This window comes from Perognathus longimembris, chromosome 11 (genome assembly GCF_023159225.1).
Source record: "Perognathus longimembris pacificus isolate PPM17 chromosome 11, ASM2315922v1, whole genome shotgun sequence".
In the NCBI taxonomy this organism is placed as follows: Eukaryota; Metazoa; Chordata; class Mammalia; order Rodentia; family Heteromyidae; genus Perognathus; species Perognathus longimembris.
Window position 1 is genome coordinate 35,995,394 of NC_063171.1, and position 13,671 is coordinate 36,009,064.

The 13,671-nt window shown below is 49.2% G+C and overlaps 1 protein-coding gene across 1 annotated transcript; it reads left to right on the forward strand.

The window, feature by feature from the left end:
* Positions 1-1,814: 1,814 nt before the first annotated feature.
* Positions 1,815-11,564, forward strand: Adamts4 (ADAM metallopeptidase with thrombospondin type 1 motif 4). The gene is made up of 9 exons (XM_048357629.1): positions 1,815-3,942; positions 5,034-5,357; positions 5,575-5,707; positions 6,223-6,393; positions 7,336-7,622; positions 7,718-7,904; positions 8,536-8,711; positions 9,688-9,863; positions 10,346-11,564. Exons 1-9 carry the CDS (start codon positions 3,274-3,276, stop codon positions 10,770-10,772), a joined length of 2,550 nt encoding a protein of 849 aa, XP_048213586.1. The 5' UTR covers positions 1,815-3,273; the 3' UTR covers positions 10,773-11,564.
* The last annotated feature ends 2,107 nt before the right edge of the window (positions 11,565-13,671 follow it).

Below are 13,671 nucleotides of genomic sequence, written 5' to 3' on the forward strand. Positions count from 1 at the left end.
TCCAAGCCCAGCCTGGCCACCCACCCATTTGTATAATTTTCCCACCCTGAGATTGGAAAGAGGCTTTCCCCCAATCTTCCCCTGGACAGGATCCCTGGGACACAGCCCACCAGCAGTGTAGCAGGGTGGAGCAGGCAGACTAGGGGAGTGGCAACGAGCATTCTTAGCTCCAAAGAGGAGAAAGCCAGACTTCTAGCTTGAAAATTGACCTAATGGGAACCATACCAAAGGGTGGGGCCAGATCCCTGGCTGTGGGAACTGACCAGGACCTAGAACAGGCAAGGACAGAGGCTTGGTCCCCTTACCATTCACATCCCCCATTCTTTTTCTATGCCTTCTCACCCTCTATTGTTTTAAGTAAATGTGGTGGTGATGGGAGATGGGGACTACGTTTATTTGCCCTAATACAGCCTAGGAGAAATCAGGATAAACTTTGAGCTGCCTATCCCTGGGAGCAGCTTGAGCTGGGACTGGAATGAAGGCTCCTAGGGGGCTGCTCAGGACACTACATCTTTTGTGCCTTCTCCAGGCTGCCAACACCCACACCCACACACATACACACTGTTGCTGCCACTCTAAGGCCCTTTGTCTTTCACTGCTTAGTCACCCCCTTTGTCCTCATCTCAGTTGGGGGATGGAAAGGGGCATCTGGTGATAGCTCCTCTTGTCCCGGTCCCCTCTGGTTTCACATCTTTTGTCTTGACTTCTCAAACCTCAGCCCCCTCCACTTAGGACCACGGTGGTTCAGTGCATATGGTGGGTCAAGAAGGATGCCTGGTAGTCACAATAGAGAAGGTGATGCAGGAAATGGTGGGCACCAGGGTATTAGTGACCTGAGCAGGAAGGGAAGAGGAAAGGAAGTATTCTGCCGGATATGATATAGGGACAGGAGGTGACAAGGCAGAAGGTGAATTAGAGAATGGAGGCAGGGAAAGGTGGTCCCCCTCTGGGAAAGGGAAGGACCTACTCACTGCACACTCTTTCCTGGGGATTTCCTGGGGAAACCAGTGGCCATGGGGTGGGGTGGGCAGGAATTACCCCTCTTCTGACCCTTCCTTGCCTTTAGAATCCACCCTAATACCTATTTTCTGAGACCAATGGAGAACCAAAGAAATCATTTGCTTCCTTTTTCTAACACCTCCCATTCTCATCAGCCACTCCCCTCACCTTAGGGACTCAACTCATGTTTCTCCCAGTACCCTTAAATGCTGCCTCTGCTCTCTCCCCACCCCTTGAAGAAAGAAAGAAAAGTCAGAGATTGCTAGATATTCCAGTAACTCCTGAGTCCTCAGGACAAGGTGGGGCCAGAAATTGTTCCTGGTTACTTTTGGGTTCCTGAGACAACAAGTCTTTCCTGTGCTAGAGGCTGACTGATGTAAGGTTGGCAGATGTGTATATAGGAAAGAAAGAGGTAAGATGGTTGGGAGTGGGTAGAAGGTCCAAGACCGTAGGGGAAGCTACTAGGAGCTGAGCCAGAGAATTGGAGAATCAGGAAGTGAAAAGGGGAAACCTTGAAGTTGAAAGGCTCTTCCAGACTTTAGAGGGAACAAGGGTAATAGTATCTCAAGAAAGGGAATCCTGAGGGAGAAAAAGTGACCTTGGAGGAGACACTACCTTGGATTCCCCTTCTCTAGAAGGAAAAGTTGACTGGAGCACAGGTGGCTTACACACACTGATAGTGGTAGCAACTCCAGAGGCTAAGATCTGAGTATCACAGTTCAAAGCCAGCTTGTGTAAGACAGTTCCTGAGACTTTTCCCCCCTCCCCTTTCCTGAGACTCATCTCCAATTAACCACTAAGAAGTTGCAGAAGTGGAGCTGTGGCTCAAGTGGTAGAGCACTAGCCTTGAGCATAAAGCTCAAGGACAGTGCTAAATCCCTGAGTTCAAGTCCCAGGACCAGTACAAACAACAATAAAAAGAAAAGTTGTTAACTCTCCTGCCTGGCTGTCTACCTCCTCCATATGTCCATTCCGCCAGAGTCAACGATTTTTGGAAAACAAACTCGCTAACCTCTCTCTACTTCCTGTCTCTCAGGCTCCTTTTTTCTCCAGGCTTGGTCCTATCATGAGCCATGTCAAATTATCTTTTATTACCTCTCTCCTTTCCTCCCTTCCTCCCTCCTCCCTCTTTCTTTTGTTCAATAGTGGAGATTAAACCCAAGGTGTTAAATAAACTTGCTAGCCTCTACCACTTGAGCCATGACCCTACTAGCCCTTTGGTTTCTGTTTTATTTTTAAGATAAGGAGTTCTACTACCTTAGCCTGAGCTGGTCTTGAACTTGAAATCTTCCTTACTCTACTTCTCAAATAGGTGCAAATTATAGACTCATCTTGCCTGCTTTCAGCTACCTACTTTCTTTGTTCTTCCCTCTTTGTGCTTTCCCTATTCCCTGCCCTCTTTTGACCAGGAAGCTATTCAGTCCCCTCTGCCCTGGAAATCAGCTTTTGAGGCAGAGGGCAACGTGAGGGAGGACAAGTTGGACAGGAACAGGGATTCTCCCAGGACAGGATCCTATCTGTGTGTTGGCCATTCCCTTTCCCTCTCTATCTCCCCTGGAGCTCTGTCCTACCAAAAAGAGACAGCTGAGGCCTGACTGTGGGATTTGGAAAAAAGCTATGTCATCAACTGGCTCTGTGCCCATGATCCATCCGGCTGCTAGATTTCCCTCCCCTGGGCAAATCCACCACTACCACTACCCCCCCCTTTTTTTTTTTAAAGAAAACAAAAACTAGATTTTGGGAAGCAATGATACATCAGAGTCCCACTGACAGAGCTCCCAGCTGAGTAGCATACAGATCAGCCAATCATAGAAACTCTGGGAAGCTTAAAAGAGCTGGTGGGGAGAGAAGCTTGGGAGAACTCACAGAGGCACAGACACAGAGAGACAGAGGAGAGACAGGGGTGGGGAGAGAGAAAGAGGGGGGGGGAGAGAGAGAGAGAGAGAGAGAGAGAGAGAGAAACAGAGACAGGCACAGCACAAGGGGGCAGAGAGGACAGGCACGGAGGTGAAGCCAGACGGTTGTACAGAGGGAGAGAACGAAGAAGCTGTGGAAGACACAGGAAGAGACAAAGATCTGGGAGAGGAGGGCACAGGAGGAGAGTTTGGAGGAGACATCCCTGGGCACCTTCCCTAAGGGTTAAGTTTTCTCTAACTTCTCTGCCTGCCTCCAACCCCTCTGAAAACTCTGTCTCTAACCTTGGCACGAGTCCAAGTCCCCAGGCTTTTGAGAGGAGCTTTCCACAGCTAGGGTGTGGAGGACTTTGTGCCCCAAATGGCCTCAGTCCCTCCCAGCTGGAGCACCGGTGTCTTGCCCTGGATGGGCTTACATCCCAGGAGGGGCTTGGCGGGGCGCTGGCTGCCAATAGCCCAGTTCTGCCTGCTGCTTCCCTCGGTGCCTCTCCGCCTGCCACTGTGGCTGCTTCTGATGCTGCTGGCCTCCCTCCTGCCCTCAGCCTGGCCAGCCAGCCCCCTCCCCCGGGAGGAGGAGATCGTGTTTCCAGAGAAGCTCAATGGCAGTGTCCTGCCTGGTTCTGGCTCCCCTGCCAGACTGTCAATCCGCTTGCCAGCCTTTGGAGAGATGCTACTACTTGAGCTGGAGCAGGACCCAGGAGTGCAGGTCGAGGGGCTGACTGTGCAGTACCTGGGCCAAGCACCTGAGCTGCTGGGTGGAGCAGAGCCAGGTACCTACCTGACAGGCACCATCAATGGAGATCCGGAGTCAGTGGCATCTCTGCACTGGGATGGCGGAGCCCTTCTAGGGGTATTGCAGTACCGAGGAGCTGAACTCCACCTTCAGCCCCTGGAGGGTGGCACTCCTAACTCTGCTGGGGGGCCTGGTGCTCACATCTTACGTCGGAAAAGTCCTGCTAGCGACCAGGGTCCCATGTGCAGCGTCAAGGCTCCTCTTGGGAGCCCCAGCACCAATCCCCGAAGAGCCAAGGTAAGCAGCCCTGGAGTCTGTGTCCTGCAATGTCCTCCCACCATGGCTGTCCTACTGACCCCTATTCATCCTCTCTCCACCTACTTCTACTTCTGGCTACTCTGCTGCCTACCCTCTGCCTGCCTTTCTTGCAAAGTCTCTGGCCTCTCTCTGCTTTAGCTCTTCCAGCCAGACCACCAAGCTGCTCTAAGGTTTCTCCGAGGTGGGTCAGATGCTCTAGACTGAAATGGCCTTTCCCTTCCTCCCCCGCCCCCTTCTCCTGCTTGGCTATTGACATCCCCTACTGGCATAGTATCCAGCTATAAAGCTTTCCTAACAAAACCTTAGCCTTGGCTCTCTTCTCTGCCCCAATGGTTTTCACCCACACCCCCCAGCTCCAAGAGTGAGGTTTGAGGCCCAAGGGATTGGCTTCTGGCTTCTGATGCTGTCTTTAAAGCTGTTTTGGCAAATTGCAAACCAGAAGAGGGCTGAGCAAGGAAGGAAAGGCATCCCATACCTCCTTCTGGTCAATCCCCTTGCCACATTGTGGACTGACGGCAAGGCTGCTTGAGACTCCATTCTTTCCTCCCTCCCACTCCTAGGTCTCCCCACTCTTTCCTTCCTTTCCCCTCCTCCCTTTCTAGCTTTAATCCAGACCAGACGCTGCTCCCTCCACACCCGCCACGCTGAGATCTGGCCCTGGCCCTAGCTGCTGACTGAATTGTTCCTCCAACCGCACAGGGCAGACACGTTGCAGCCTAACCCTCTAACCCTGGTCCCACAGGCCCCAGCGAAACTTAGGCCTGGGAGACCCCAAAGGCTCCTCCTGGAAGCTGGCCCAGCTGTTTTTTTAACTTTGGGGCCCACACAGCCCTGAGATGTAGCATAGTTTTTTCCTCCCTCTCTCAGACCAACAGCTGATCTCTCAGATTTTCTTACCTCAGAGGGCCTGGGACAGGGTGGGGGAGGGAGGACCCTGCCCCTTCAGGAATTTTGTGGGGTAAGTCCAGCTGGCTCTACTGAGTTCCAGACCCAGGAAGTGAGGGAGGGAAGAAGCCAGGCATGGGTCTGGGAAGCTATTTCAGGATCCTCCTCTCCCTTTTTCTCTCCAGCGTTTTGCTTCCCTGAGTAGATTTGTGGAGACCCTGGTGGTAGCAGATGACAAGATGGCAGCATTTCATGGTACAGGACTAAAACGCTACCTGTTGACAGTTATGGCGGCGGCAGCCAAGGCCTTCAAGCACCCAAGCATTCGCAACCCTGTCAGCTTGGTGGTGACTCGGCTAGTGATTCTGGGGTCCGGCGAGGAAGGACCCCAAGTGGGACCCAGTGCAGCCCAGACCCTACGCAGCTTCTGTGCTTGGCAGCGGGGCCTCAACACTCCTGAGGACTCAGACCCTGACCACTTTGACACAGCCATTTTGTTTACTCGTCAGGTGAGGCACCAGTCGGCACCACAGGCTAGACACTGCACCATCCCAACATGCACCATTACATGGATTGTGACAGAAATGGTGCCTGGCCCCAGCCATATTGCTGTGTGGCTATCTGTGCCCTGACAGTGCTGGGTACTTAGAGCCTTGATCTCCACTAATGTGGATCATTAGCCAGGTATCTTGGCTTTCTATGCATCTTCTGTAATGCTTTCTGCAGGATCTGTGTGGGGTCTCCACTTGTGACACACTGGGTATGGCTGATGTGGGCACTGTGTGTGACCCAGCTCGGAGCTGTGCTATTGTGGAGGATGATGGGCTCCAGTCTGCCTTCACTGCTGCTCATGAACTGGGTAAGGTGGTGGGGGGGGGGGGAGGAGGGCAGGGAGCTATGGGACACCTGGAGTGGAATAGAGAGCTACCTGGGATGAGTGGAGAACAGGAGCTATTGAGCTTACCAGGGTGCAAATGGAAGTCCCAAGATGCTTCTTCCTCCTATTCAGGCCTGAATCTAGGGCTATAATCCTCTGCTGTAGGCCTACACAAGTGTAAGTTTTCTATTAAATAGGATTGTATGTGGAAATTTACTCTAAATTGCATAAAGGTACATGTATAAATGTGTTTGGAGGGGGATTCAATCAGACAATAGGGGTTCAGGATTGGGAATGTTGGCTGAACTGAAAAATAAATAGAGAAGGGTCTTCTCTTTAGAGGGCAGAACAAAGAATAACTAAGGACTACATATTGAGGGACCCTCCACACACCAGAAAGGGCTGAATGTCCATAGTTGCAACCAGACTCATGAGGTAACGCCCTTAGGGCATCGAAATAAGACCCTTGGACACTAGCAGGACTTCTTTTCTCACAGGCCATGTCTTCAACATGCTCCATGACAACTCCAAGCCATGCGTCAGTTTGAATGGGCTTGGGAGTACCTCCCACCATGTCATGGCTCCTGTCATGGCTCATGTGGATCCTGAGGAACCGTGGTCCCCCTGCAGTGCCCACTTCATCACTGACTTCCTAGACAACGGCTACGGTAATATGACACTGACCTTTCCCTGTTCAGGAGTCACTTCCTGTCCCCCCACTCTACCCTCACTTCCTCCACATTTTCCAAAAGCTGTGTTGACTCCTCCAAGTGTGCTTTCTCTACTGTGTGGGACAGGGTGACAATCGCCGCTGTCTTTGTATGGTTCCCCCTTCCTACCAGAATGGGTACTGCAACCAAAGCAGGCAAATTTTGGCTTGGTAGAATCAGACTAGAGCTTTGAAAGACTAGAACTGGCCAACCCTGGAATAGGCTGGCTATGAAGGAGCCAACTACCTTGTTACTCAACGAAGTGTACAAGAACAGCAGGATGATGGCCTTTGGGCAGAGTTCGCAATGAGAAGCAGACTCAAACTTTCTGTAGTGATCCAGGTGCCAGAGACTCAAGCCTGTAATCCTAGCTACAGCAGAGGCTGAGATCTGAGGATCCTGGTTTGAAGCCAGGAAAGGCTGGAAAGTCTATAAGACTCTTATCTCCAATGAGCCAGCTAAAAGCCAGAAGTGGAGCTGTGGTCCAAGTAACAGAATAGCTGCCTTGAGTGAAAAAGCTGAGTGACAGCACATATGCACAAAAATTCTGTGGTGGGAAAGAACAGGTGGGAAGATTTTTGCTCTTTAGACATATGCAGGTGTGTGACCTAAGTTACTTCACCTTTTTGTAGCTGATAGATAAATTAGGTATACAAATGTCAACTACCTTATAGGTATTTTGCCGTGATTAAATAAGATTGTGCTGGACAGGCATTCAGCTAATGCTCATCACATAGTTAGCATCCAACTAAGTGTAGTTGCTATTTAAAATCTCATACAACCCTAAGATTTTTCCCTCCCCTAGGATCTCCAAACCCCAAAGAGCCTAACTTTTCAACTAGCAATCCAGAATGTTCTCTTTAGGCCCTTGCTGACTTTGTGCCTCAAATCCCTTCTCAGGGCACTGTCTCTTAGACAAGCCAGAGGCTCCCTTGCATCTGCCTGTGACTTTTCCTGGCAAGGACTATGATGCTGACCGCCAGTGCCAACTGACCTTCGGGCCTGACTCCCACCATTGTCCACAGCTGCCACCACCCTGTGCTGCTCTCTGGTGCTCTGGTCACCTCAATGGCCATGCTATATGCCAGACCAAGCACTCGCCCTGGGCTGATGGTACCCCCTGTGGACCTGCACAGGCCTGCATGGGTGGCCGCTGCCTCCACGTGGATCGGCTTAAAGACTTCAATGTGAGATCCAGGGAAGGGGTTGAGAGTTAAGGGAGTTAGCCCTAGGCCTAGGATAGAGTGTACTTAGCCCATTCTTCTATTCTGTGCCTCTGCAGGTTCCACAGGCTGGTGGCTGGGGTTCCTGGGGACCATGGGGTGACTGCTCTCGGAGTTGTGGGGGTGGTGTCCAGTTCTCATCTCGAGACTGCACAAAGCCTGTGCCCCGGAATGGTGGCAAGTACTGTGAAGGCCGTCGTACCCGTTTCCGTTCCTGCAACACAAAGAACTGCCCAACAGGCACAGGTGAGGAGTGGGGAGCATGGCATCCCTTGGGAAGGGAAGACAGAACAGGAAGGTCTCGCCCTTGAGTGTTGGACTAAGGTGTTGCTCACCCCTGCTGCTGGAAGGGTTATTATATTTAAGTAGTTGTACAAAGGAAGTGGTATTAAACAAAGTCGCTTAGCCAGGTGCTGGTAGCTCATGCCTGTAATCCTAGCTACTCAAGAGACTAAGATCTGAGGGTCATGGTTTGAAGCCTGCTGTGACAGGAAAATCTATGAGATTCTTATCTCCAATTAATCACCAGAAAACCAGAAGTTTTTTGAATGCCATGGCTCAAAGTGTTAGAGCAGTAGCCTTGAGCCAAAAAGAGCTTGGGGACAGCATCCAGGCCCTAAGTTCAAGCCCCATGACTGGCAAAAAAATAAAATAAAAAAAGAAGTGGTTTATGAATACAATGGCATCTTGATCAGTGTCACCCCCTTCAATATTCTCACTCCCCCAACTTTAATCTTTTAATGCTGTCCCTAGAAGTCAATGGAGGAGAGAAATTTCTTAGATGAAGTCTAAGGTTCTCTGAGTCTAGGAAGGAGTGGTTTGTGGGACAATGTGAGAAGGGAGGGATGGGTTCTGATTGTTCCTTTTACCCCTACAGCACTGACCTTCCGTGAGGAGCAATGTGCTGCCTACAATCACCGCACTGACCTCTTCAAGAACTTCCCAGGTCCCATGGATTGGGTCCCTCGCTACACAGGTGTAGCCCCCCAAGACCAATGCAAACTCACCTGCCAGGCCCGGGCACTGGGCTACTACTATGTGCTAGAACCACGGGTGAGGCCCGGAAGCCCCAAGTTCTATTTATGCTCACATTAGTACATTTCTCTGCTTTCTGATGGCAAAAAGACTCCAAAATGGCACCATTGCTAGCATTCCCACAACCATGCCACTCTAGCCCTAAGGTCCACTCAAACTTATCTGTCCCTGGGTATGAGGTATTTGGAAAACAAACACCAGACTCTCAATAATTGGCCTGTAAGGCTGTTCTAGCCTATTCTGTTTCCCTATCTCTTGCTGCCCCTTCATCTTGTACTATAATATAATTATTATTATCATTATGATGATAATCCAATACAAAATGAAGCTCATCCTACATACAATCCACATTCCCTAGTCCATCTAACTTTTCTGATGGGACCTGCATGGTAAAAATGCCATTGTGTGATCGTTTGAATAAGTTCTTGACTCTACTTTTCACATTACAATTATGGCCTTATTTAATTCATGTACAGTCAGTGTCTCAATGGACAGTCTTCCCATAGATTGACATCTGGCCACTGCCTCTGTTGAAAGCTCCAGAAAGAAAAACAAGTCCCAGCAGCATCATTTGGCTTCCTTCTTTTTCCTCTGCCCTGAGAGAATTCTGCCCTCTAGTGTCCATCTGATATCATTACCATTTAACTAAAGGTTTGGTGTTGAAATTACCTGAAATGACCACCTTTGAACAAGTACCAGGATTTTCCAAACTTCAGAGTTTTATCTCTAGAAACCTTTAAAATAAGTTGTGAAATTTCGTTTCATGTTTATCAAACATTTAATACACTGCCTGATTCACATTCAGTACTCTGAAAATGGAAACTTTTAAAATTAGTATTGTCACTACAGGGTGGATCTCATTTTTTACAGCATTCCCATCTCTTATCCATCTTTTCTGACTCCCTTTCCCTGAGCAGACCTGCATCTGTTTAGTTTACCAAGCCCTCCTGCCTTAGGAAGAATCCTTTTACAGTTCCCCTTCTCTTTTCCTCAGGTAGTAGATGGGACCCCCTGCTCCCCAGACAGCACCTCAGTCTGTGTCCAGGGCCGCTGCATCCATGCTGGCTGCGACCACATCATTGGCTCCAAAAAGAAGTTTGACAAGTGTATGGTGTGTGGTGGGGATGGTTCTGGCTGCAGCAAGCAGTCAGGCACCTTCCGAAAATTCAGGTTACTACATTTATTTTTCTGGGTGCTTTTCTGGATCCTAGGGATACAGATGTGACTCAACATTATTTCTAGTCCAGAAGGGAGATGGATGATTAGACAGTAAACTGTCCCGTATGTTCAGCCAAAGGTGGCACAGGGTGGGGTGAGAGAGCCCCTATGGGTATCAGGGGAGACCTCTTGTGAGATGACCCCTGAACTAGAAGAGTAGAAATTAAACAGGCACTAGGAAGTGGGGGGGGGGGCTAGAAGGGCACTTCAATAAGAGGTAAAAATGTAAATAAATATCCAGTGATAGGAAGGAAAAGGGCACATTTGCATGTAGCTGTGATCTGGGCTGTACAGTTCAACCTAGGTTTGAGGAGATAGACACACACACACACACACACACACACACACACACACACACATCAAACACAGCACAAAGCTGGAGGGAAGGAGAGATTCAGGAGATGCTAAGTGCCTTATCTACTTTTTCTGCACAGGTATGGATACAATAGTGTGGTCACTATTCCTGCTGGAGCCACCCATATCCTTGTTCGCCAGCAGGGGGGCCCTAGTGTCCGGAGCATCTACCTGGCCCTGAAGCTCGAAGATGGCTCCTATGCTCTTAATGGTGAATACACACTGATGCCCTCAGCCACAGACGTGGTACTGCCTGGGGCAGTCAGCCTGCGCTACAGTGGGGCCACTGCGGCCTCTGAGACACTGTCAGGCCATGGGCCGCTGGCTCAGCCTTTGATGCTGCAAGTCCTGGTAGCTGGTAATGCACAGAATGCACGGGTCCGATATAGCTTCTTTGTTCCCCGGCCAGCCCTTTCAACGCCACGTCCTCCACCCCAGGACTGGCAGCACCGACGAGCACAGATCCTGGAGATACTTCGGCGGCGCCCCTGGGCAGGCAGGAAATAACCCCTCCATCCCGGATGCCCTTTCTGGGCACCCGGGCCTCAAACTTAGCAGGGAGAATGAGGGGGCTTCTGCAGCTGCCTCAGACTCAGATACAGTGAGGAGTGCTGGGAATGAGTCCCGCCATTCCTCTCTGTCCTAAAGAGCAGGCTGGCCCTGCCCAGGTTTCCTGCCCAGAGAGGCAGTGATGGGTTGGTGGATGGAAGGGGCTAGGAGACAGTCCCCAATGTAAACTGCCCCCTCGGCCCTGCGGGTCACAGGAAGGAGGGGGAGAGGAGGATGGGTCCTGAGCCCCATTTGTATTTAATATTTATTCATTTTTATTTAGCACCTGGGAAGGGGATAAGGACTAGAGTCCTAGGAAAATGGATTCCTACCCCTTATAGTCCCACCCTGGCTAGGAAGTCTAGGGAGAGAATGATAAGCATAAGTGGGGTGTGTGTGTGTGTGTGTGTGTGTGTGTGTGTGTGTGTGTGTATGAGAGAAAGAGCGAGAAACTACTTATGAATGAGGTACAACTTGCCTTGCTCTCCTTTCTGTGAATAAAATTTACTGGGAAAGGGAGAGTCAAGGGTAGGCAGGGCCTTCAGGGAGTGAGGAATTATCACTTTTTAAAATATAAATTGAATTATGTTATTTATATTCTCCTTTTGGAGTCAGACAGATGTGGATTGCACCTTGGCTCCATATCTCTGAGTATGTTTTCTAATTTGCTAGTAATAGTATCTCGCTTAGGAATTTGTGGTTATAAGGACTGAATGATGTAAATAAAGAACTAGCACTCCATAAGTGCACAACAAATGGGTGCTGCTCTTGGTTATTATCATCTCCACCCACCCTTCATTAGGTCTGCACTGCACTTAAAGGTGTCAAAGATCCAAGTAAGGATTATCTACCTTACCTCTAGGCTCAGTTCCTTTGACAGAACTCTTCCTGGATTCTGAAGGGGCTACCAGAGAAAGGAAATTATCTCCCTCTCCTCTGTAGGCTGCCAATCACATGAAGGAGACACAAAAATGCTAGGCAAGCCTAGTTGACAAGAACATGGAGGTGTAAAAATAAGAGCAGGCTGGGAATATGGCCTAGTGGTAAAGTGCTTGCCTCGCATACATGAGGTCCTGGGTTTGATTCCTCAGCACCACATATATAGGAAAATCCAGAAGTGGTGCTGTGACTCAAGTGGTAGAGTGCTAGCCTTGAGCAAAATGAAGCCAAGGACAATGCTCAGGCCTTGAGTTCAGGCCGCAGGACTGGAAAAAAAAAAGACAGAAAAAGAAGGAAAGAAAAAAGAAAAGAAAAAACAAGAGCAACTACTTTAATACAAACAAGTGCTTTGTTGATAGGTTTAAGACTGATTGTCAAAAGGGGTTGGAGAAGACTGTTGTAGAAAGAGCCCTGGAACAAAAGCTGAGGGGTCTGAATTTAAGCTGATATTCAGCATCTTATTTACTGGGTGGTGCTGGGTAAGTCATTGTTGTAGCCTCTTAAATGAGACTAATAGTATCTGTTCCCACAGAGTTGTTCTGAGAGCCAAAGTTTTAATATTTTGAGATGGTAAGCAGTTAGCTTTATGACTAGGGAGTGACTAGGGCAAGGTCTCTAAAATCAACCAATGTAAACCCAGCAGATTTAGTTCAAGAGGTAAAATTTGAATGAAGTTCAAGAAGAACAGGATGTGGGTTGGGGAGAGGCATGTAGAGGAAGCAAGGAAGAAAGGTCTGAGGTGAGGGGAGCCAGGTGTTCAGTGGTGGCAGAATACAGGAAAGAGAGTAGGGCTCTAGAATAGCCCTACGTTTTTGTGTGAGAAGAAGGTTTTGCTTGAAAATATACCTGTGCAGCCAGCCCCAGTGGCTTGTAACTAGAATCCTAGATACACAGGAAGCTGAGATCTGAGGATTAAGGTTCTAAGCCAGCTCAGCAGGAAAATCCATGAGACTTTTATCTCCAATTAACCAGAAAAATCTGGAAGTGGAGCTGTTGCTCAACTGGAGCACAAAACTCAGGATCAGCCTCCAGGCCCTGATTTCAAGCTCTGGGACCAGAGTGCATGCACACGCGCGCGCACACACACACACACAGAGCCTGAGGAATCCTGCATGTGTGTCATAGGTAGCACAAGGAGGTACAAACAGGCTGGGGAGAGCCTGTAAAAAGTTGGAGTTTTGAGGGGCAGAAGCAGAAAGACCACTCGTAACTAAGGAACAGGCCAAATATGGAGGCAGTGATAAAAGAAGGGAGAATGTGAGAACCAAAGAGAACTGACTTTTCCAATGTAGCCCCTCCTGGGATGTCAAATATGGGTAAGTTGGTTGTACAGAAGGGCTTAGGGAGCAAAAAGGCAGATGTACAGGTTGTAGCATTTATGTGTGCTACATGCTCTGGAACTAATCAAGTTCTAAACCAGGCAAATCCTTACACAGTGCCCGTACTTTACACCACCCAGAACAGTGTCTGCTCCCTTTTTATCAGTAAGCAAAGAATTATCCACACACCTCTCTCTGGTATACGTGTCTCCATTCTTGTGCTTGACCCCTGGTATGTCCTGTGGCCTTCCTAAAACCAGGCTGGAGGAGATAGGATCAGAGTGGAATGAGGCCAGAGTGACATCCAACTGCTTAATCTAGATAGCAGAATGGGGCCATGACTAATACGGTTATGGACCTTAGTAGTATGAGCTCATGGTACAGTAAGCAGAGCTCATGGCAAGCTTAATGACAAGTCATTATGGAGGCAAGTAAACCGATTGCATTCAGGAGGAGGTTGTACACTCTTCCCCCAATGCGAAACAATGAGACAATACAAGGAATAATAAAATAAGGGCAAAATGAACTTCAGAGATTGGGCCCTAGAATTAATGGACTATCAGAGTTAAGGAGGGTGACACTTGGTTGAGTCCTAAGGA

What these genes read in the sequence shown, in the direction of transcription:
- Adamts4 (XM_048357629.1), top strand. Translation starts at nt 3,274, where the DNA reads ATGGCCTCAGTCCCTCCCAGCTGGAGCACCGGTGTCTTGCCCTGGATG. An exon ending in CACTGCTGCTCATGAACTGG is followed by an intron (nt 5,708 to 6,222) that starts GTAAGGTGGTGG and finishes CTTTTCTCACAG; the next exon opens with GCCATGTCTTCAACATGCTC. An exon ending in GAACTGCCCAACAGGCACAG is followed by an intron (nt 7,905 to 8,535) that starts GTGAGGAGTGGG and finishes TTACCCCTACAG; the next exon opens with CACTGACCTTCCGTGAGGAG.